Raw genomic sequence first — 25,451 nt, forward strand, 5'->3', positions numbered from 1 at the left:
GCAGAGGTCTCCAAGACCGTCCCGGTGCCCTCAGCTTCCCATGGCTTTCTTCCCTGATTCTAGCCTCAGTATTCTCATCCACAGAGTGGGCCACCATCAAAGCAAATGTGGGAGACCATTTTACCTGAAACCCAGGGCTCTGTGCTAATCCTGGCGGGGCTCCCTCATAGCCAGTGCCCACCTCCTCTGCCTGGTGGGTTAGGATGCAGGCAAAGATCCTTCATTCCTTTCCCTGGAGGCAACTCCCTGCATCTGGAACCCTTCCTGCCCTCTCCTCTCTTCTTCCAATTAGACATAACGTTTAAGGCATCATTTCCCTCTGACAAAGACTCTCCCTGATCAAACTTAGCCAGGCTCTTCAGAGCCCTGTTCTCGACTAGGCGTTGACCTTGGACCCCATCCGTGCTGGGCCTGCCTAGCCCAGTTTTAGCAAGAATCCTGCTAAAGTCAGTTTAGACAGAATCCCCCACCCTTGATATCTGATCAGCCTGGCCTGCCGTCAGCAGATTTCCCCCTACCTTTGAGGTTTTCTCTGGGTAATTTTATACCTACTGAGCCCTCGCTCCGCTTGATGGCTATGAATCTCCAGCTGTCTTGGCTGTATTCTGAGTTGAGTCCCATCTCTTTCCCCTATTGTGATACTCTTGACACCTGTTGCAATTCCCCTGAATAAAGACTTCCTTACCATTTTAACTAGTGTCAGAGTGATTTTTTCTTTAACACCTCCTTCCCTTTTTCCTCTAGCCACCTCAGTGTTTCAGGCTACCCTGGGTTTTGCTGAGTCTTTGCACACATCAGAAGTCACTCCCTCCCCTCTCAGCCCGGCCTCCCTCTCTAGTCCTCCTGGAGGTATCCGGACCTGAGGCCAACACTGCCTCACTTAGCTCCAGCAAGTGCAGATGCTGAACGAACTTGAGTGCACATTGTTTAAAAAGTCTGCTTGTCTTGATTGTAAGCCATTTCCCGGGTCCAGAGAGAGGCGAGCATGCAGAGTGGGCCTAGCTTTGGGATGGCAGCTTGTTTGCGTGCTCTCTCTCCCTCTAGTTTTCCAGCTGGGGAACCAGCAGAGTTCTTCCAACTGGCAGACCCCCAGCAGGCCACTTGGGGAGGAGGAAGGAGTGTGCTCTGTGTTTTCCATTTGCGCACATGCAATGCAAACCTGACCTTACCTCTCCAGTCCTCCTCCACCTCCCCCAGGCTCAATGGAGCAGAAGAAAGATGTGACTTCAGAATCACCTTGGCCTCCCCATGTAGACACCATCAGATTGTGTGAGGGGAGGTATTGCCAAGCTTCTCTGGTGCCCACCTGGCTGCCCACTGTCTATCCTCTCTCCACCCCTGTCCTCTCCCCTGCTTTCCTTAGCACCCTCCGTTTCCCTTGAAACCTACTCCTCCATCTCCACCTTCCATACCTCCTTTCTCTCCCCAGTTCCATTTCCAGCCCTCATCCTCTTGCACCAATTCCCTCCCCAACCTTCTCTTCTTCTTCCTCTCCATCTGCCTCTCCCATCCCTGCAGCAACTCCACTCGGCCAGCCCCTTTCTTCTCATCCTCTCTCCATTCCTTCTTCCGCTTGATCTCTCCCCACACCCAGATGATCTCCTGGATCTCAATCTCAGGCCCCCTACCCCCATGATTCCATCTGTCTCCTGAGTACTGACCTAGGGCAGGCTCTGCACACTCCTTGTGCTGCTCAGGGGTACAGAAAGGGGCATCCCCTGCAAAGAAGAAACACCAGACAGAGTTACTCAGGCAGGAACATTCATGTCAGCAACACCTCCTCTGCTTTGGGCTTAGGGAAGGGAGTGCCTCCTGGCAGTTGAAGGGGCAGCGGCCTGCCAGCGGGCAGTTCGAAGAGAGCCTTGGATCAGAGTGCACCCCAAAGCTGGAAGGCTGGCTTCTGATCTGCTATGTAAGCTTGGGCAGGCTGTTCACCTCGTTGAGCAGGAGACAGTAGGATCTGTATGGCTAACTTCTCCCATGTTTCTCTGTAGGTCCAGCCAGCTCCTGTCGGTGGCAGGTGAGCTCGCCTTGAGGATTGAGACTAGGGAGGTGGTGATAAGCACCTTGTAAGCTTGGCTATACATCGTCTTCTTTAACCCATACAGGCACCCTTTGAAGTCAGAAGTACTATATCTGTTTTACCCATGAGAATTTTGAGGCTTAAGCATCTTATCTTCCCAGGACACCAAGCCTAGTAGTGATGGAGGTGGGCTTTGAACAGAGGTCAGTCTGATCCAGAGCCTAGAGCTCTTCTCAGCACAACCACACTGCTGTATGGGAACAAGGGTTGCCTTGTGTTTCTCTATTGCTTTGCTCGTAATTCCACATTAGTCACTGAGATGTCAGTATTAGTGTCCTGGGTGTGACTGACACCTCTACTGCTTGCCTTTGGCTAAGGGTTGGTGGGGAAAACCTCACTGGCTGGTGGCTTAGTCTGAGCATCAGGTGAATAATATTCCCCATTGCTGGATTCTCCTTGCTGGGCTCTCTTTGTAGAAACCCAGGATCTTTTTTCTTTCTTTTACCAAGTGCTAAAGTCCACCATAATGTTTTTTTCCTTATCACTTCCCCAAAATCCTTTTTCAGAGCTGAAGAGTTAATAAGCTTTCTCCTTTCCAAAAACAATAGCTTGACATGTTTCCCTGTTTGCTCTGCCTTCTAGGAAGCTCAGAGGACATTTTATTTTATTATTATTTAAAACATACAAATTTATTATTATGTTACAGCTTAGTAGGTCAGAAGTTAGGTATCGGTCTCATTGGTCCAGAATCAAGGTGATGGATGGGAGGTCGATATTCTTTTTGGAGGCTGTAGGGGAGAATTCATTTCCTCGTCTTTCTCAGCTTCCAAAGACCATCCCCACATTCATTGGCCACCCACATGCATTGACTACCCACATTCTTCTGTCTTCAAAGTGAACAAGTTTGCATCTCTCTGACCCGTCTTTCATAGTCACTTCTCCCTCTGACCCTAGCTGGAAAAGGGGGATTGATTTTGAGGATTCTGATGAGATTTGGGCCCACCTAGATAATCTCCCCCACTTAAAGTTGGTAACCTTAATCATTTTGGCAAAGTCCCTTTTGACAGAGGCAATTTTAAAGATCAGTAATTTAAATCTTAGATTACTAAGGAAATTGCTGATAACTAATGAAATAATTCAGAATGTAGCAATGAGGATGTCCATTTCGGCATGGATTATAACAGAAAACAATTGATAATGAACCAAATGTCCAGTATAAGGATTTAGTTAAGTAAAATTGAATAAAGTATGATATAACCATGAAATAACAGCTACTAAATACAATAACAACATTCCCGGCACATAGTAGGTCTTCAGTCAACATGACTTTTGGTGCCCTCTTCCAATATGCTAAATAATAACCACTGACTTTTATAGTTTACAAAACATTTTATATCCTAGCCTAATTTTCACATTGTAACAGCTAATGATTGTGTTTTAAAGACCATAAACGTGAGAACAGAGAGGTTCAGTAACCAGGTCACACAGTAAATGAGTGGAAGAGCCTAAATTAGAAACCAAGGCCCCATTCATGCGTCCTGGCTGCAACACCACGCTCTTTTTCCCCAGATCAGCTTTCCACTTTGCACTTCAGCTTCTGGTATGCCAACTGCATGAGATGGCCACATGCATTGTTAGTGTGACAAGAGAGGTGTCATTACATGCACATTTATTTGCTGGCTAATAGACTATTGCCTCATTTGAAGGAGTGCTAGACATTTGGACACAAAAAGGGAAACATCTGGATGAAGGAAAGAAACATCTGGATGCTCAAACATGTACTACACGAGCTGTAAGAACTGCAAGCATCCAGTTATCTGGACACTAAACTCTCAGAGGTAAGAGCAGCAGACAATTGGCAAACATTGAACACTGGGATGGACATTCCCCCAACACTGGGTGCTTCTGGATAGCAGGATGCTGTCTTGGTTGCTGGACTAGAAGTTTCCACCTGCCCTCTAAATAGGCACCAAATAACAGAGTCTTCCCAGAACATCATCCTTTTGGATCCTAGCAAAGTGGGTGAAGTGTTTCCCATTAGGATGAGAAATGCAAGGTGGGTCCCAGGCAGATCCCAGGGGACCTGTGGCCACCCTGCCCTGGCACTGACCTGGCATGTGAACCATGCGGCAGTTGCAATTTTCCACGATGTAGCGGGTCTCACAGTCAATCCTACAGGCGGTGATACTGTAAACAGGAAAAAAGTCGAGGCCCATCTCTGAGGATCGGCACTCACCCCACGGTGGGGGCAGGTATGTGAGCTGCAAGACAGGAAGGAGTGGGAGGTAGTCAGCCTCAACAGACTGGGTAACTCATTTATTTACTTAATCAAAAAACAATTATTAAGCATTTAAATACCATTAACTTTATAGATCTTCAACATCTGGCTCCAACATTAGTTTTCTTACCTTATCTTAATTTTTTATTTTTTTTCTTAGAGACAAAGTTTCATCATGTAGCCCAGGTTGGCTTTGAACTCCTGGCTCAAGCGATCCTCCTGTCTCAGCCTCTCTAGTAGCTGAGACTACAGGGGCACACCATCAGGCCCCACCCAACTTAGCTTCTATAACCTTCTTTAAATGTGGTTCTCCTGAGAGTCTCTTAACCCCACCATGTCTTCCCACTCCCACATTTTGTCATCTCACATCTCTTGGAAAGACCCAACTAAATTCCACCCTCTTGGTTTGAAACATTGGAATCCCAGACCTAGACCTGGAGGACAAAACCCAGAGGAAGATTCAGAATGAAATGGCTCTAGGCACTATCCTTGTTATTTATAGTCCTGGGCCTGGACTAGAGAGACTCCCCAGGTCATGCTGTAGATGGCATCTTTTCCTTTTGAAGAAAATTACACGTCTATTCTCAGAGGTCCAGTGATCATAAATGTTCTCCTAGCATCTATGGTACTTGCCTAGTGGGAATGGGGAGGATGAAGGATGAGGGAAATAATGGTTGTTGAGCATTTTCTAGGTGTTAAGTCCTTTATATCCATTTTTTAAGATTAAAGAATAAAAACACAATAAAATGTACAAATATTAAGTGCACTATTCAATATATTCTAAAAATGTGTTCACCCATGTAACCAGCACACTAACCAAGATAGAGGACATTTTAAATCACCCTAGAAAGTTCGTTTCTGTCCCTGTCCAATCAGTCCCCAACCTACCTGGGTAATCATGGTTATGAATTCTCTCACCATAGGTTGGCTTTGCCTGTTCTCAAACTTCATATAAATGAAAGCTTACACTATGTGCTCTTTTGCGTCTAGCTTCTTTCACTCAGCATGATGTCGTTGAGGTTCATCTATATGGTTGTTTGCCCCATGAGTTCTTTACTTTTTATTGCTGAATAGTTTTCCAGCATTATGTATGACTACACTTCAATTTGCTTATCCTTTCACTTGATCATGGGCGTTTGGATTGTTTCCAGTTTTTGGTAATCATGAAAAAACTCCTGTGAATATTTATACATAAGTCATTTTGTGGGCATATGTTTTAATTTCTCTTGAGTATAAACGGCTAGCAGTGAAATAGCTGGTTTGTAAGATAGGTATAGGCACAACCTTATAAGAAACTGCCCAATTGTTATCCAAAGTGGTTCTTCTATTTTGTATTTCCACCAGTAGTGTCTGAGAATTCTCATTACTCTATGTCCATGCCAAATCTTGACTTCATCCACCTTTTTGATTTTAGCCATTTTTGTAGGTATATAGTTGTGTCTCACTTGTATCTGCGGTTCCCTGATGGATGATTTTGAGCACAATTTTATGTGTTTATTGGCCATTCATATATAATATTTTGTGAAATGTCTGAGTTTTCTTGTCCACTAAAAATTATTATTTTTTTACTTTTACTTTTGGGTTGTAAGAGTTGTTCGTATATTCTGAATTCAAGTCCTTTGTCAGATACATGTATTGTAAATATTTTGTCTATACCACCTATAGTCTGTGGCTTACCTTTTCATTCTCTTAATAGTATCTATTTTTTAAAATCAACTTCAGAAGATACATTATATACAATAAAATGCATCAATTTTAATGTGCAATTTAATAAATTTTTACAAGTGTATACACCCTTGTAACAACTATGCTAATCAGGTATAGAACATTTCCATGAACCCCCAGAATTTCCTATTTGCAGTCACTTCCTCCCTGCCAACTCTCAGGCAACCCCCAATATGCTTTCTGTTATTATAAACTAGGTTTGCCTGTGTTAGTATTGTATATAAATAGAATCAAACAGTATGCATTCTTTTGTGTCTGGCTTCTTTCTCTCAGCATAATGTTTTTGAGATTCATTCATGCTTTTGCACGTTTTAGTAGTTCATTATTTTTTTGTTGCTGAGTTTTACTTCTTCCTTTCTAGTCTTTATTATTATTTTTAATTTATTTTTCTTACCCTGCTGTATTAGCTAGAAAGTATCATGTTGGAATAAAACTGGAGAGAGAGGGTATCTTCCCTTGTTCCTGATCTTAGGAAGGAGGGTTCATTATTTCACCATAATATATTAGGTATATGTTTTTCTTAGATGTGCTTGTCACATTGAGAAAGTTCTGTCTTATTTCTCATTTGCTGAGAGTTTTTATCATCAATGATATATATTTTGGCAAATATATTTTCTACTTCTATTGAGATGATCACACGGCTTTTCTTCTTCATTCTATTAACACAGTGAATGGTATTGATTGATCTGAAGACGTTGAAACCAACTTACATTCCTGGGATAAACTCCACTTAGTCATAATTTATTATCCTCCTTATATATTGCTCTATTCAATTTGCTAGTATCTTGTGGAGGTTTTTTGCATGTATGTTTATGAGGCATGTTGTATTTAATTTACTTTTCTTGTAATCTCCTGGTCAAGTTTTGGTATTGGGAGTATGCTGACCTCATGAAAGCAGTTATGAAGTGTTTCCTCTTTCTCTATTTTCTGAATTTGTATGGACTTGGTGCCATTTCTAACTTAAATGTTTGATAGAATTTGCCAGTGAAGCCATCTGGACCTGGTGATTGTGTGTATGCGTGTGAAGACTTTTAATTATGAATTCAATTCCTTTAATAGATATGGAGACATTCAGATTTTCTATTTCTGTTCTTGTGCTAGTTTTGGTAAGCTGTTTTTTTTCCCCAAGGAATTTGTTCATTTCATCTAGATTTTTGAATTTGTAGGCATAAAGTTGTATGTAATAGTCTCTCACCATTTTTTAATGTCTGTAGGATCTATGGTTATGTCTTTTCATGCCTGATTGTTGGTAATTTGTATTCTATTTTTCCTTATAGTTAATAATTTCTAATTTCATTATGCTTTGGTCAGAAAACATCCTCCCAATGGTTTCATTTCTTTAACATTTATTGAGATGTTTTTATGATACTGGACCAGAAAAATAAATCAATGTTTGATCTTGTTGAATGTTCTATATGCACTTGAAAAGTATATGCATTCTGTAACTGTTGGCATACTGTTTTATAAAAGGCAATTAGGTTTAGTTGTTTAATAGTGTTGCTCGGATCTTCTATATCTTTACTAACTTTTTAGTCTGCTTATTCATCAATTATGAGAGAGGAGTATCAAAACATCTAATTATGACTATGGATTTGTCTGTTTCTCCCTTTAGTTTTCTCAATTTTTGCTTTGGGTATTTCTGAAACTTATTAGGCATATACATATTTAGGATTGCTACGTCTTCCGGATGACTTGATCCTGTCATCATTGTGAATAATCATCTCATGCAATGTCCTTGTTTTGAAGTTTACTTTGCATGATAACGGACGTGGCAGCTTTATTCTCCAACTATTTATCTTTTTCTATCTATTATTTTGTTTTCATCCTTTTACTGTTAAGTGTCAGAATCTTTATATATTTAAGGTACATCTCCTTTTGAATGTGTTTTTAAGGTACATCTATTTGAGTGTCGTATTTTATCCTGTCTGACAATCTCTGCCTTTTAATTGGAGGGTTTGATCTATTTACACTTAATGCAATTTTTGATATAGTTGGGTTGAAGTTATCATGTTGTTCTTTGTTTACTATTTGTCCCCATTTCTATTTCTTCTTTTGTTCTCTCTCTTCTGACTCTTTTTGGGTTAATTGAATATTAGTTTAATAGTTCATTCTGTTTTCTCCTTTGAGTTTCAATTTATACCTCTTTGTATTATTATTTTTAGTTGTTGCTCTAGGATTTACAGTATTCATCCTTAACATCACAATATACCTTGAATTAATATTATGCCAGTTTACATATAATTCTATTAATTCTATTTATATTGCTTCTGTGTCATACATTTTACTTCTGCCTCTGTTATAAACACTATAATGCACTGTTTGTTTGTTTGTTTTTGTTTTGAGACCAAGTCTCACTCTCTTAGGCTGGAGTGCAGTGGCGTGATCTCTGCTCTCTGCAATCTCCATCTCCTGGGTTTAAGCAATTCTCCTACCTCAGTCTCCCAAGTAGCTGGGACTATAGGCATGCACCACCATGCCCAGCTAATTTTTGTACTTTTATAGAGACAGACTTTCACCATGTTGGCCAAGCTGGTCTCAAACTCCTGACCTCAAATGATCCACCTGCCTCAGCCTCCCAAGTGCTGGGATTACAGGCGTGAACCACTGTGCCTGGTCACACTGTTAATATTATTTTTGCTTTAAGCAGCCCATTGACTTTTAAAGAAGAAAGAAAGCTTATGTTTTATATTTATCCACATATACACCATTTTTATTGTTCATCATGCTTCTTATAGATCTGAATTTTCCATTTGATATCATTTCCCATCAGGCTGAAGAATCTCTTTTAACTTTTCTTTTTTTTGAGAATGGGTTTACTTGTGGCAAAATTTCTCAGTTTTCATTCCTTCAGTTTCATTCCTTCAGTTTCATTCCTTAAGGCGAGGAGTTCAAGACCAGCCTAGGCAACATAGTGATACTGATGGCAGTGGCTGCTACCATCATGCCAGCTGCAGACCCAGGCCTCCTGTAACTCCTGGGCAGGGCTACAGCCACCCAAACTGCAGCTGTGGATCCGAGCCTCCCTGTGCTCTTCTGGGAGCTGGCAACAGGCAGGATCTGCCTTCCTGGGGTTGCAGCTGCAGCTGCGGCACCCACAGCTGCAGACCTGGGCCTCCCACTCCAGGAAGCAGGGAGGAGCAGGGGACAAGTGGGAGCCCTGCCCCTTCCAAGTTGGTGGGTGGGAGCTCCCAGGTACAGCTGCAACTGCCCTCCCAGTGCAGGACCTGGGCATCTGCATCCTGAGTGGCCCCAGAAGGGACCACCCCAACCCGTCCCTGCAGACTGGTGGGTGTCTGCTCCCACTGCCTGGCCCCTTTCGGCTCTTGGAGCCTCCTCTGAACTTGGAGCAGGGTTGGGGGCCAAGACCCAGGGCCATGAATTACCACAGGAGGCAGACTGATTCCTGGCAGGAAGGGGGTGGGTCCCCAGTAACGACCCACCTTCAGACCAGGGAAGACCTGAAGGCTGTGGGATGGACTGCCAGTCTTGCCCACTGGAGTTGGGACTCAGGGTGCCCCTTCCAGGCCCACCCATGGCTGCTCATGCATGAATCGGCACACACTTCCTCCCCTCTGAGGTCCATAAAAGCCCTGGGCTCGGCCAAAGCGGAACAGAGGATGGCCAGAGGACCAAGAGGTCACAGAGATGAGGAGACTGGACGACCAGCTGCAGAGAGGAGTACCCTCTCCACTGAGAGCTGCAGAGATGACCTGCCAGCAGAGGGGAGCTACCCTCCAGGGCCTTCTTGCTGCTGAGAGCTGAACACTCGATGGGGTGAGCTGCCTGCAGAGAGGAGCTACCCACTTCTCTGAGCTGTTCTAACACTAAATAAAACTCATCTCCTTCTCCTTCCCTTCTCTTTCTCCTTCTCCTTCTTCTTCTTCTTCTTTTTCTTCTTCTCCCTTCACTTGTCTGCATCCTTCATTCTTCCTGGATGCAGGACAAGAACTCAGGCAAAGGCACCATGGCCACAGAGGTTTCCAGCCAGAAAAATCGACACCCTAGAGATCCTGTAACAATACCCTGTCTCTAGCAAGTAAAAATAGTCAGGTGTGGTAGTGCACCCCTGCAGTCTCAGCTACTCAGGAGGCTGAGGTGGGAGGATCGCTTGAACCCAGGAGTTCAAGGCTACAGTGAGCTATGATTGTGCCACTGCACTCCAGCCTGGGTGACAGAGCATGAGGCTCCTCTAAAACAAACAAATAAATAAACACCCAAAACCAACTAAAAAAAACCTACAACGTCTTAGTTTTTTCATTATTTTTGAAAGATTTTGGCTGTAGATAGAATTCTAGGTTGATAAGTGTCTTCTTCCAGAATTTCAAAGGTGTTATTCCTCTGTCTCGGCCTCCATTGTTTCTGATGAGAATCAGCCATATTCTTTTTATTGTTCCCTGCAGGTATTATGCCCCCTTTTCTCCCTCTGGTTGCCTTTGTGCTTTTCTCTCCATCTTTGCTTCTCAGGATTTAAACTACATTACGCTTAAGTGTGGTTTTCTTTGTAGTTATCCTGCTTGGGGATTCTTGAGAATCCTGGATCTGTGAAATGATGCTTTTGAACAAATTTGAAAAAATATTAGCCAGTATTTCTTCAACTGTTTTTCTGCCTGATTCCGTCTCTCCTCTCAGGGATACCGCTTATATGCATGTTGGAGTACTCGACACTGCTCACAAGTTATTGGCACTCTATTCCCTTCCATTAGTCTTTTTTCTCTTTATGTATTATTTTAATAATTTTTATTAACCTGTGCTCAAGTTTGGCATTCATTTATTGTTTTGTATCCAATCTTCCATTGATTCCATAAAACAATTTGTAAATTTCAGATGGTATGTTTCTCAGTTCTAGAGCTTTCATTTTTTTAAAGGTTTCCATATCTTGACTAAAATTTTCTCATTATTTACATCTTTTTCTGCAATTATTTAACACGTTTATCATTGTTATTATAAAGTTGCTGTTTTCTAATTCCAACATTGGGATTATATGTAGATCTATTTCTACTGGTGGTTTATTTTTCTTTTCATGTTTCCCCTCTTTCCTCATGTGTCTAGGAATTTTTGATTGTATACTGGGAGACAGTCATTTTTATTATATACTGAACATTTCAGATAACTCTTTTTGGTGACTGGGTAGATTTTCATTCTCTGAATGCTGTTGAGTTTTGTTCTAGTAGGTGGTTAAATTAATGGTGTACTACTTTGATTTCATGGAGACATTGTTTAAGGCTTAGTTTAGAGATAGGTATATTTTAGTTTTGTCCTTAGTCCTGGGGTTTAGCTCCTGGTCTTGGGATGTGATCTTAACTCCTAAGGAATAACACTTCTGGGCTTAATGGACAGCCTGAGTTGTTCATCAAGATTTTCTAATTTGGTGAGATTTATATGTAGCCTATCTCCCCATGCAATGGCAGCAGCTGAAATTACTACTCAGCTCTTTCAACTGTTGTCATCCCCCTGGGTTTTTTAGACTCTCTCCCTATCCACATACAGTTCAAAGTTCAACCTAGATTTTAGGGATGTTTGTGTAAAAATTTGAGGGATCTCCCTCTGTGGGTCCCTCTTTTCTAGGATTTACCCTTCCAATTTTCAGCCTTTCTGGCAACCCTGAATACTGATTTCTGGTTCTTTAACTTAATGCTTGCTGATTTCTGGTTGAGTTCCATCCCCAGTATTCCCTTAGAACTTTGAAATGCCCTCAAGGGAGAAGCCATAGCTCACCTCTGGTTTATGCCTGCTTTTGGTCTCTCTCCAGTGCTGTCAAATAGTAGTTTGAAAATATTTTGTCCACAGTTTATGATTGCTATTTCCAGGAGAGTTAGTCTGATATTAGCTTCTTCACCATTACTGAAAAACCAAAAGGCTTTATACTTACTTACTTTAATATTTGCAGAGCTTTTTTTTTTTTGAGGTAGATGTTCCTATTATCATGTTATTGATGAGGAAACTGAGTTTCAGGAAGGTTAAGTAGTCTGTGCAAGATCACATACCTTGTGAGGGGCAGAGTCAGCAGATTTCTGATCCTAAACATGTGCTTGCTAGTGACATAGTGCCACAATGCCCCATATGTCATGGAAATCGATGGGAGGGATGGACAAACCCTCCACGGAGCACTTTTCAGACCTTATTTATTTATTTATTTAGTTTCAGAGACAGAGTCTTGCTTTATTGCCCAGGCTGGAGTGCAGTGCCATGATCATAGCTCACCGCAGCCTTGAACTCCTGGACTCAAGCGATCTTCCCGCCTCAGCCTCCCAAGGAGTTAGGACTACAGGGATGTACCACCACAGCCAGCTAATATTTTGAACATTTTTTTTTTTTTTCTGTAGAGATGGAGTCTTGTTAGGGTCTCAATCCTTCTGCCTCCACCTCCTAAAGCACTGGGATTACAAGTGTGAGTCATCATGCCCAGCCTTTCTTTGGTTTTATCTAACTGCCCTGTCCTTCCTTTCCCATGAAGCCTTGCTCTACTTTGTCATATTACTCTTTCTTTTCAGTTTGTGAGCTAAACAGGCTTTCACAGAGATTTCCTGTATGACCTTGAATAAGTCACTGCTCCCCTCTGGACCTTAGTTTCTCATCTGTAAATAGGAAGGAATTGGAAGGTAGACACCACCAAGTCCCATTCAAGTGTTGATATTCTATGATTTAGAATTGGTTGGATCCCCTACATTGCTCAATATTGGATCCATGAACACACAATCTGGATTTTGGAGGGACTAATCATGCCTTTTGGGCAGGGACTGGGGGTCTAAAACGATGTAGATTAACTTTGAGGGAAACTCATTTCTTTCTCTTCTACTAAAATGGGTTCTTACAATGGGTAGACAATGAATGTAGCTGGTGAAGCTCTGGAGATGGGCCAAGGTTTGTTCAGGGTCAGCCACTTCCCCCTCTTTTTTTTGCAGAGGTCATGATTCAGATACTCCGCCTACCCTGCTGTGGCTGTTTCATCATTTGCTCCATCAGCGTCTCTGAAGCCTCATACACAACAGCAGCTGGAAAATTACTGTGTGCACAGCACCGACTCTTGCTTACCAATGAGTGTCTAAAAGTGGGTTGGAGTATTTGTTTATCCTGGGTAAGCAAAGCCTCAGGGGGAACCTGAAGCACCATCTTCAAATATCTGAAGAACTGTCTCTGGGAAGAATTAGATTTGTTTTCTGGCATCCCAAGGGAAAGATAGACACAAGAATAGTTGTAATAAGGAACGTGGGATGATGATAACGTTTATTTTTGTTGCAGGCACTGTGGTAGGCACATTATAAGCATTGGATACATTCTGGCTCAACATAAGGAAGAACTTTCTAATCCACTGGTATAATTCAATAACAAAATCACTGTCTTGGGAGTGAGTTCTCCATCACCAGGGCTGTTCAAGCAGAAACTATATAACAAGTTGGCTGGGATGGGAAGAGAGAGAGATTCAAGCATTGGGTGTACAGTTAGATGAGATGACTTCCATGATCTCTTAAGCCCCTGTGTCTAATCATAGACCTTAAATCTCTTATTCTAATTTCAGAATGAGAGCTAGCAGAATGACCCATGCGGAACTTTTCTCTTTCATGAGACCGCTGTGTGACTTTGGGTAAGCTACACAGCCCCATCCCTCAGCCCCAGCTTTTAGTTTCCTTATCTGATTAAATAAGTTCAGTGCTCATATGCTAGTAGGTGCTTGCCAAGACTTAGTTCTCATCCTCTTCTCTTAATAAACTCCTTCATGTTTTTCTATCCTTTCATTTATTCAACAAATATCCCAGCTCCGCCTTGGCTCTCTTTACAATTTGGCTAAACAGTCCAGCCCTTTTTGGCTTAAGTTATTTTGAGTTGAGTTTCTTGTGATAATGATTCCTGCCTGGTTCAGACATCCAAGTCAAGGTGTCATCAGGAAGATGGATCTATGGGAGTGGAGCTGGGAGAGAGATCTGGGCTACAGACATGAATGTGGGAGTCATTAGTGTATAATGAAGATGTAGGGTGGATGAGCTAGCCCGGAGATTGAGGAGAGACACCCAGGATTGAGATGCTCCTGCATGTACTTGACAACTCATCCCCCCCGACTCTTTCTCCACTGTGCCATGGAGCTGGAGGCTTTGATAATTGCTTAAATTTACCACCAGAGCAAGGAATGCAGAACTTTTGTGATTAAATACCCTGGTGCATGTCTTTCATCGCTCCACTGTCTGGAGCTTCCCTCAACAGTCACTTTCATTTTGTGGAGAGAAGCTGATGTTTGCCCTCAACCTGCCTGGCGACATCCTTATGTTGTTCTTCAATCATTGACTTTTCCAGCCTCTCCCAGACCAAAGATCCCAAGGCACACCAGCAGGTGGCGCTGCAGCAAGCACAGCTGCCCAAGGCCCTCTCCGCAGTCTTCGCGGCCCTAAGGGGAGTCCAGCCAATCTCCTAGGACCTTGCCAAGCTCCCTGGGCCCTTCCCTCCTTTGTGTCTGCAGCCACACTCTGAGGCTTTGACTTAGATGCTGCTGTGAGCGGATGCTGAGAAGATGATGAAACTGCTTAAGAGTACGTTGTTTCTGCTCCTGGAAAGGGCAGGAAAGCATACATGAGGAGAGAGGAAAAAGGAGGGATACAGGGAGAGAGACACACCTCGCTCACCTGATACCCACCTGACTCTTCTGTTATGTCAGCCTCTAGGCCTTCTGCAGCAGGGATTGGACGTGGTACTCACAGCGCTACTCCATGGTGCTACAGGGATTGGACATTTGCTTATGTGGACCAAAGTCCATTAGGCTTGGGGGTATCCCTGAGGGTTCCTGCCCAGGCGGAGGTCAGGATCTTCAGCCTTGCCTGGCCTGGCCTGGCCTCTTTCTTTTCCTCACTGACCCGTGTGTCTGAGATCCTGGCTCATCTTCTGGGAATGCCCATTTAAGAGCCTGTGCTCCATGGTCAAGACTAAGCTGGGTTTGAATCCTGGCCCTGACACCACCTTAGCTGGAGGACCTTGGACAAATGGTTGAGAGCCTCTCTGACCTTCCCTTCTGCATAAGAATCAATCCTGAGATACTGGCTACTTCAAAGGATGCTGTGAGTTTTGAACATGTTAAAGTATGTGTAACCCAGCTATTACCCTTGGCTGACACCTGCTCTCTGTTCTGCATAATAGGACCTGACATAAAACGCAGCCCTTTGTTAAGTTGTACAGAATGCCCACTCACCCTGGGCATTAGAACATACAGAAGATGTCAGAGGGAGTTGGAGGAGGGGGCTACCTCAGAGCAAAGCAAAACCTTCGACTGAAAGAGACGATTCTACTCCTCCTTCACCTGCCTGATCCTGCTCCCTCCCCATCTTTTTCTCTCTTTCTTCGCCCTCCTCCTTTCTCTCTCACTCATGTGCTCTTACCCTTTTCCAGGAGCAGAATCAACATGTTCCTAAGCAGTTTCATCCTATTCTGAAGTCTTGGCACATGGCAACATCCTTTCCCACGGAGTCTCACTCTATCGTAGTATTTTCCCAAGGAAAGGAAGTTCCCTCCCTAAGAGGAATTCCAAGGCTAGATGTTAAGATATTTTTCTGCCTTGTTGTATAACAAGATGGAACATCTCCAAGAGTGCCTGATGTATATAGATGGTGAATAAACGGCAGCCACGGTCTCACCGTGAGTCAGAATTGCCGTTCTATCTCCCCAGTTAGGAGGTTGGCTCAGGGAGTGCAGTGAGTGATGGCTGGAGCCCACCTAGCCATGCCTTTGCATCAGTCATGAAGAGACACACTCCAGTGACCCATGGTTCCAATGAAGTCTCCTCTCCGGGATCTCTCTCTGTGTATTATTAGCTGGGAAGCTAGCATCCAACAGTGTTGACCACTTCTTCACAACGGTGTCAGCAATGCAATGTAGTGGGTGGTGGTGTGAGAAGAGCACTATTGGGGCATGAATTGTAACCTCTCAGCCTAACTTATCTGCTCCATTGAATCAGGGGTCTGGACCAGAAGGTTGCTAAGCTCCAGGGTCTTCAAAGTCTTTGAGTCTACACATCTCAGTTACTGCCATCCAGGATGGAGGGTGGCAGGCGGATGGGCTACTCTCAGATGACTAGGACTGGGGTGGTCTAAATATTTAGGTCAGAAATGTTTTCTTCCTTTTTTTCTTTGTCTGGAGAAACTGATCAAGATGAGGCCAGCATGACCCTAGCTTAGAGCCAACCTGAACGCCTTCTCGCTGGGAAAAACTGCCTTGGGAGTGGAGGCAAAAAGTCTCCTTTGCTATCTGTTTTTCAGAGAGCATAGTCAAAAGGAGTGTTTGGCTTGCTCAGCAAGGCTCTATCATTGACAAGGTAGTGCTCAACCTGGCGGATGTGTCCTTTGAGATTGTGAGAGACAGGAGTGGGGGTGCACCCTGGGCTGGTATCTTGTTGGGGGCCTCAGAAAGACTTTTGTTAGCCGAACTAGCCCAGTGGTCCAACCTAGTTGTATAAAGACTTCATTAATTCCTAGAATGTGTCAGGCACAGGGCCAGACACTGGGGCTATAGAGATGCATAAAACAGGGTACTTGCTCTCAAGGGACCCCTGTTTGCCTTAGCCCCTCCTGCTACCATCTTGAGGCACATCTCCAGACCCTGGAGCCTGTTCTCTCCCTCCTCCTCCTGCCCACACAGCTGAGGGGTGGCGGGAAGAACTGGTGAGCTCTGTGGTCTTCGTCAAGTTACCTAACTACTCTGGGCCTCAGTTTCCTTATCTGCAAAACAGAGATAATAATTTGCAACTCTGAGGACTTCCTGAGAGTTAAATGAGACAATACACATGGATGAACCTTACACAGTGTTGACATGCGTCTGTTGAGTCTGAGTGTTTAGGTTAGGAAAGCACTTATGAAAGTCCTTCATTCAGGGTGGCAGTATGGTGGCTGGTCCATTTGCCTGTTGTAATTGCCATCCTCCTCTTAGAATATCCCCATGTCTCTTCTTGCTCACTGGATCTCAGGGTTTGACACATAGTGGGTGCTTGATGCTTGCTTGTTGAATGAAGGATTGAGCAAATGAATGCATTTCCCTATCCTGCTTTCTCCCAGCCCCAGACCAGAGGATAAGGACAAGAGACTGCCTCCTCTAAGCCAGAACTCAGGTTCTAACCACTGGAATTGACAATTCCCCTTTGGCTAGGGCTGGCCTAAATGCTTCTTCTGTGGGTGTCAGCTGAGTTCTGCCCTCTGCTGAACCAGGCTGAAGCCAGGCAGGAGCAGAATGTCCATGCTGGTCCTCATGGACTTTGCAATGAGGTAGGCTTAGCACCAAATCACAGCTGAGTCCAGGATTTCCAGTGTGATCTCGGGCATGACACTGAACCTCTCTGGGCCTCTGTGCCCCATCTGTAAGGGGCACTATTCTCCGAGAGGCCGCAGGTTCTAGGATCAGGTGGCCCTGCGAGGTCCCCCTGTTTCTAGCCTTGTGCCTGGTGAGCTCCCCTCTTTGTCCTGCCTCCCACTATAAGTGCAAATTTCTGTCTTGCCCACCCAGATGGAGGGCAAATCAGAGCCTGCTTTTTGAGCCATAATGTTCAGTTTGATGTTTTTATTGCATCCTGCTGCATGATTTAAGTGTGTTTGTATATGATTATTATTGTGCTCCTTTAAAACAATCTGGAAATCAAATCCAATACTAAAATCAAATCCACCAATCAGCAGGTAACAGAGGCAGCAAAGGGGTCTCAGGGGAGACATGTCCTTGTAGGCAGCACAGAAGCAGTGAGACACCCTCCTCCTGCCTCTGCCTGGCTTCAGTAAGGGTTCAACCCAGAAGGTCAAAGCAGAAAGGATGAGATCAAGAATAAGCAAAAGTCACTGTTAAGAGATGGAGCAATAACACCCGCCAGTTGGTGCCTGTGGATTAAAAGGGATTTAAGAATATCATCTCTTTTAATCCCCACAATAACCCTGTGAGACTTGGTACTACTTGCCCAAAAGACTGACTGTAGATTAACTGATGGTATAAATATAGCTGATATTTGTTGAACCTTTACTATGTGCCAGGCACTGTTCTAAGAATTTCACTAGAACCGACTCGTTGCATCCTCATAACAGCCTTATGGAATTGAAACTTTGATTGTCTCTGTTGGATATCTGGTGATCCGGGAGCCCAGAGAGGTTAAATGACTCTGGTCACACTGGACAGTAGGTGGCCTAGCTGGGATTGGAACCCAGCAGATCATACTTTTTCAACCACCTGAGACTGCTTTGCCTAAAGAAAGAATATACCACAGCAGGGTGGGGTCCACAGGAAGCAGAAGTAATTACTGAGTGAGTGGCTGGAGGCCATTGCAGAGATTTTTGAGAGAGGAATATGCTACGGGTTCTTCAAACCCCAGTATGGGATATGTTGCATAGACGCATCAAACACTTAGCTCTCACAACAACCTTGCCAATTAAATATTATCCTCGTTTTACTGATGAGCAAACTTCAGTCACTTGCCACAGTGCTAAGAAGTGGCAGAGCCAGGATTCAAACGCAAGTTGGTCTGACCACAAGGCTACTGATTGGGAGTCAGGGGACATCCTAATCTTGGCTCTGCTATTAACCCACTCTCGTCTCTAGGAGACTTAGCATTTTCATCTGCAGCATGTAGGTTCAGAATAGATAACCTGTTGTGTAGTATAGGTGGTGGGTGCACTATAAGCCAAACCAGGTGACTGCTCCCCATTCCCTCCAATACTGGGCATATGGCAGACATCACCATCAATCACAGACATGGTCTTAGAACTTATCTAAACACTGCCATTTGATTGAAATTGGAACTGAGAGGAAATGTTCCATTTTGGGAGGCTTCATATGTAGAAACCATCAAACCACACATTGCTAAATATTCACAGAGAACAGACAAAACTTATTATGTATTATATAAAATACAGAATGTGCTCAGCATGACTTTCCCATGAGAACAGTAACCACAACCTGCCCGCTTGTGAAGAAGCATCCCTGACTGGCGTTTGGACAATCAGACCACACAGGGAATCACCCCATCACAATCTGGGGATGCCCTGTTCTTGCCCTGGAATCACACACAGCTGATTGTTGTGCTGGCTGGAAGCGAAGTTGCAGTAGTAGCTGATATAGCACTTTGATGAGCAACAAAAATCAATTAAAAAAGTGAACTACCCATGGTTTGTGATGAATAAAATAATAAGCTCATATCCATTGCAAAAATGTCTATGAGTGGGAGAGAATGTGATAAGAGCAAAAAATGTGAATTGGTTATGCAAAAAAGCAAGAGGATTTTTTTTTTGAAAGACTATAACTTGACTCATTCTAACACGACTTTTATCTTGGGCCTTGCTGGCTCTAGATATGCCTCTAGAGCTCTGCAGGAATCCTTTAAGCTTTGATGTCATAAGAGCAGAGATAGCCTCTGCAGTTTTTTTCCATCTGTCTATCGATCCACCCACCCACCCATTATCTGTCCATCTGTCCATCCATCCATCCATCTATTTATCCATCCATCCATCTTCCCATGCCCCCACCTTCTATATGTCCAATAAACGTTTTATATTTTTTATTTTTTTGAGAGTGTCTTGCTCTGTCGCCCAGGCTGAAATGCAATGGCAAGATCTTGGCTCACTGCAACCTCCGCCTCCTGGCTTCAAGCAATTCTTCTGCCTCAGCCTCCCAAGTAGCTGAGATTACAGACACCTGAAACCATGCCCAGCTAATTTTTGTATTTTTGTAGAGATGGAGTTTCACCATGTTGGTCAGCCTGGTCTCAAACTCCTGACCTCAAATGATCTGTCTGCCTTGGCCTCCCAAAGGCTGGGATTACAGACATGAACCACCGCGCCTGGCCCCAATAAACGTTTATTAAGCACCTAATCTGTTCCAGAAACACTGCTAGGAATTGAAGCTATGAAGATGAATAAGGTATGATTCCTACACCTGTGGGGTTTAGTCTAAAAGAACAGACATGCCCATAACCAAGCAAATGCTATAGTGGGGTTATAATGTCCAGGCATAGTGGGGGCACTGAGGAGGGTGTGGTCTAATTGGGGGTGCCATTCTGAAAAGACTTTTTGGAGGGGGTGGTCACCTTTGAGCTGAGTCTAGAAAGACTGTATGGTTTTTTAGGCAGATCAGGAGTGGGAAGGGTGTTCTGGGTGGAGGGTACTGCATGTGCAAAGACACAGAGGTATAAAGAGGCCCAGCCTGGTGGGGCAGCCTCAGGCAATACAGCAAGGCTGGCGTGTGGGTGAGTGTCCGGCTGGGGTGCAATGCCTGGTGCCTATGGAGCAGACCCAACACTGTACCAGCTGAGGGCCTGAACAGTTCTCCATAGCTGTTAATGTGAATCCTACACATGCACCCCTGTGAAATGATACTGTGAATCCTACATATCACTAGTAGGTATCGCTCCTGTTAAATCCACGCCCTCCCTTCCTCTCCCCAGCGTAAGAGTCGCCTCGGTGAGAAGAGCGTTTTCAGTGTGCCTGTGCATGCCGACGCACCATTATAATCACATCTTCACTGGGACACAATTTCTTGGGTGACTGCTGTTGGTGCTGCCGGAAGCATGTTCCCAGCAAATTGCCTCCGTGTGTGATTTGTTGATTGAAACAGGGAGAGGAGAAGTGTTCTAGGGATGTGGGTGGGGAGGTGGCCTTGCCCACAGGAAGGAGCCTGGGTTTTGGAGTCATGCAGGCGTGGCTTGGCTAATGGGGGGCCGGCCAGGCGCTTTACCTCTCAGAGCTCAGCTTTTCTTCAGCCCCTCCAGCCACAGGCAAGGTTATCAGCCTTGTCTTTTCTGGGCCAGGGTCATGGGGAGGGCCACCATCTGACCTGCCAGTGCTGTTGGGGTCCTCAAGACATAGTACTGAGCGGGAGAGTCCTGACTCCTCTGTAAGCTGGAAATGGGCAATTTTCATTCCAGATTGCATCTCTGTCCTGCATTTTCTCTCCACACTGCCTTCTCCTCCTCCTTTTCTTTTTCTGGTTGCATTTCCATCTTTCTAAGAAAATTCCTAAGTCCAACTTCCACCCTCAGCTGAAGAATCTGAAGAGGTCAGGAGAAGTGACCTTTCTCCATGTGAATTGGACAGTCTCAGAGCTGCCGGGTACAGCTGTGCAGAGTATGCACTGCGCAACTGCAAGAGGTTCTGCTCACATTGACTAAGGTGTGAATGAAGCCTCCAGAGAGCGCACAGGCGCAGCCCTGAACTGTTTGTTTCTCTGTACTGTGGCCCCATCTGGGGCTTGACTCTGCTCCTTAGCTAGTCATCCATTTTCACTTCCCATCATCCCACTCTTCCCCTTAACATAGATTACACATATTACGTTTACATGGCAATGGAGACTTTCCTGGATGAGTGAGCCGGTCAGGGGATTGGGGTGGGGTCAGGAGTCTGTTTGTCGGAGTATAAATTGGCTTCCATTCACTATCTCTTTTGGAATAGTGGCCTTTTATTTCTTTGCTTTTTTCAATGGATGTATTTGAAATGGAAGTTGGGTCCAGGTTGGAATATTTGCTTCATGGGTTTTCTTAAAGTAGAGCACACCTCAATGCATTTGCTGCAATTTTGGCTTTTGCTCTATTCAAAATCTACTTTCTCTCATCTTAGTGGGGAATGAAGGAGTGTCTCTTGTCCTAGGGTGGCTTTTGCCCAGGCTGGGAGTGTGAGTGAGTGGGTGCTGGGTGTGTGTGCGTGGGGAGCTGAATTCAGGGGAAGCCTGCCCAGCTCTGGCCTCTGCAGCCTGCCTGTCCTCCCCTCCAGCCATGCTCCCCCACCCCAGCATTAGCCCTCCATAGCCTCAGAACAGATTTGTTTTCAGCTGACCCAGCACCAAGCTTCAGGGCTTAGCCCTGAATAAAAAAGGAAGGGGATGTCTGTTGAGCCCCTGCATGTATGGCAACTTGTCAGGGTCTCTGTGTGTGCAGCCTCAGTTAATCTGCACACTAATTCTCCCTTGAGGGGCAGCTGCAGCAGATTGACAATTCCACGCCCGACACTCCACCAGGGAGGCTGCTGGAGGCCGGGCAGAAGCGTCAGAATGAGCCCCAGTCGCCTTCTCCCTTTGGGACACTACTGCAGGGGCAGGGGGCCCATAGGGCAGAACCAACCCCAGAGCCCAGGTTCAAGAGCTGGATGAGTTTCTTCCCTGCGCTTGTGACGCCGCATGATTAAGGTTCTGCATCCCTTGGCCCCTGAGATGGCCTCGCAGGAAGCTCTGTGTGCACCAAGCAGTTGCCATAAAATTCATCTTTTATTGTCCTCTTCCTGGATCTTTTCAACTGGGGAATAGTGGATGCTTACAGGCATAAAACATGTGTGGCTTTTATTGGATTCTGCCAGCATGAAACGTGGGATCCAAACTTTATGTTCTTGACCCCCTTCCCTCTCAGAGGTGAGGGTGGGTGAGTTCCCTGTCTTCATGCCTAGAAATGCTATAATCCTTGGCATACTAGGGCACATGTCTCACATGGGGCGGAGCTTCTTTACAGATCCTTCCCCCCACTTTTTGTTTTTCTTAGAGACAGGGTCTGTCACCCAGGCTGTAGTGCAGCAGCACCATCATAGTTCACTGTGCCCTCTGTCTCCTGGGCTCAAGCAATTCTCCCACCTCAAAAAGCAATTCTCCCTGCTTCCCAAAGTGCAGGGATTACAGGCATGAACCACAATGCCTGGCCTTACTTTACAGTAAGTAAAGTACTTTCTTTTCCACTAAATGGTTTCAGTTGTATATAGCTGAGCCTTTCTTTTCCACTAAAGGATTTCAGTTGTATATGGCTGAGCTAGTTGTCTGGCGTGGCTGGCGGCATTGGTTTTAATGTCTCTGGGGTGCGTCATGAAAACTCTGAATGGGAATTGGGCAGATGCTGCCCTTCATAGATGTAATCTTGAATGCTTTGACCATTAGGAAGGACTGTGATGGAAAGATAAATACACCACCTACCTCAGAGGTTCGAAGTCATTTGTATCTGTGATGGACTGAATTGTCTGTCTCCTCTCCCCAAAATTCATATATTGAAGCCCTAACCCCCAGTGTGACAATTTTTGGAGACAGATCCTTTAAGGAGATAATTAAGGTTAAGTGAGATGATAAGGTTGTAGTCCCTGATGTCTGTTGAAGAGGAAGAGACAGCAGAGCTCTTTCTCTGTCTACGTGAGCACTGAGGAAAGGCCATGGGAGGACACAGCAAGAAGGTGGCTGTTTGCAAGCCTGGAAGAGAGTCCTCACCAGAAACCAACTCTGACACCCTGATCTCAGACTTTCAGTCTCTAGAAATAAGACAAGGTAAGTGTCTGTTGTTTAAGGCACTCAATATGTGGCATTTTGCTATGGCACCCTGAGCTGACTAAGACAGAATCTCTCATCTCTCTCATGGACAGGCACACTTCAGTTTGTGAACCAGTAAAGCCCCATAGCTTCTTAATCACTGCTCACTAGGGCCTCTTGTCCCTGAAGATCATGCCGTAGGAAACTGGGGATGGCCAGTGAGCTCACGCTTGAATGTATCTCTCGGGACCAACCTACAGCTAGGAAGAATTTTGATAGTAAAATCCAGGTAAGGGACTCAATTTCTGGATGGGCCTTGTATGTCCTAATGCATGTTATGGTTATTACTCTCATTTTCCAGAAAAGGAAATTCAGTCAGGAGAGACCATGTCACCTGCTACAGATTACACTGGTGGTGGTGCAGTCTAGTCCTTGAAATCTGCTCCAGGTCTACAGTCCTGAGTCTTAAACACCTGACTAGTTTCCCCAGCACCCTCTGGATGAGAGTTCTCCCTGGGTCCTGTGGGCCCATCCCAGGGCCTAGAGTTCCAGGTTGGGTTTGGATCTTTGTCCCTGGTACAGGGGTCTGCCTGTCTGCCTGGACTGTGCGGTGTGGCTGCAGAGAGTGAATTCTCTGTCAATTTCACCTGATAGAGAGGGTCTGGTCCTAGGTATTATTTTCTTCCAGGTTTCTCTGCCCTCCTGGCTGGACCCCAAGAAGGACATGCACTCTCACCTTTCCAGCAGGGGCTCAACCCAGTGACATCAGTGTCCACACAGGATGCCATGTGGGCTTCCAGATGAGATCATTTGGGGATCATAGAGGCAGGAAGGGGCAGGTGGTGTACCATGCAACGTTGTGAAAAGAGCGTGGACTTTGGTATTGGGCAGGTCTGGATTCTAATTCTCAGCTGCCCTTTCGTCTGTAGAAGGGGGACAGCAGTACCGCCTCACAGACCGAATGGAATGTCCTAGGAGAGTGTTGGCACAATGCAACACAGTGGGTTCTTTGTCAATACTTGGGAGTAGCATGGTGTGATTAAAAGACTAGGCTGTGTGCCTCAGGTAGACCTAGGTTTGGGGCTGGCTGTCTCATTTATTGGCCCAGTTTCCCTGTCTATAAACTGGGAATAACAGCATGTATCTCACTGTTTGAGAATTTCTATGTTTCATCATTTTAAGATGCATATTTTTCTGTATCCTAACATGTCTATAACCCCTTACCATTAATGGCCTCTTAGCATTGTGTTTAGTTTAATTAGCAGTGTTTTTCTTTCCTACTGTCACTTAAAATAATATTGGCCTTACAGTTGTAGTTGTTGCCTTAGATTTGATGAGATACAGCAAATGGACTCATGATTGCAAACAGCTCAGTACAGTGCCTGGAACACAGCTGGTGCTCAGTCAGTGGCAGCTGCTGTTATTATTGCCTGTGTACCATGGGTAAGTTTTAAAAATGTTGTTGAGTCTCAGTTTCCTCATCTGTACAATGGGAATACTTAGCTTTACTTTATAGGGTTACAGAGAGTGTTAAATGAGATTAACATATTGACTGAGGCATCCACTGCAGCATTTCTCATAAAATAGGCGCTCCAAAATGTCCTCCTCTTCCCCAGGACTGCACCAAGAGAAATCCCTCATGCCGTTCACCATTTGGGAATTATGGCTAGATGGGTGGGACAGGGAAGGGATGAAGGGGAAAGAGACTCCTCATGCCTGTGCTCTTTTGTGACATTGGGCAATCTGTCTCCTGCTCACTGTTGCCCCCTAGTGGTTCCAAGGATCAGGGCAAGGCTTTTCGAACCAGATGGGAATGTTAGGAAAGAAAATGGTGTCGGGTAAGCCTGCTCACCCTGAGGAAGACCTCAACGGAAGACCTGAAGCCCAACCTCAGGAGCTTCAACTGAGATGATGTAACCTGCTGAGCCTTCTACTGAGGTTTTCTTTATACCTGAATGTGGCCGCTGGGAAAATTTCCCAGATCATAGATCTAAACTGAGAGGCCATTCCTCAGTTCCCACCCGCCTCTGAAAACACACCTCTATGCTGGAGTCATAGTAAGAGAGGGCAAGTTCGGTTGACAAAATGTATTGGCGGCATCTCTTCTCTTGTATGCCCAAGAGACCACGGTCTGGATTGGGATCAACCAGAGTCAAATCCTGGCTCTGGATGACCATGGCCCATGACATCCCCTCTATAGGCCTCAGTGTCTTT

At 44.8% G+C, this 25,451-nt stretch overlaps 1 protein-coding gene across 2 annotated transcripts in view; it reads right to left on the reverse strand.

The window, feature by feature from the left end:
• Positions 1–25,451, reverse strand: part of ASIC2 (acid sensing ion channel subunit 2) — a 1,127,535-nt gene that overhangs the window by 11,184 nt on the left and 1,090,900 nt on the right. For both annotated transcript variants that reach the window (XM_009190099.3, XM_003912597.5), the window contains exons 4-5: positions 4,134–4,284; positions 1,662–1,718 (exon numbers count right to left, since the gene is read on the reverse strand). In XM_009190099.3, coding sequence (XP_009188363.2) covers positions 1,662–1,718; positions 4,134–4,284 — 208 coding nt within the window. The remainder of the gene's footprint in view (positions 1–1,661; positions 1,719–4,133; positions 4,285–25,451) is intronic.

Source organism: Papio anubis, chromosome 17 (assembly GCF_008728515.1).
Source record: "Papio anubis isolate 15944 chromosome 17, Panubis1.0, whole genome shotgun sequence".
NCBI lineage: Eukaryota > Metazoa > Chordata > Mammalia > Primates > Cercopithecidae > Papio > Papio anubis.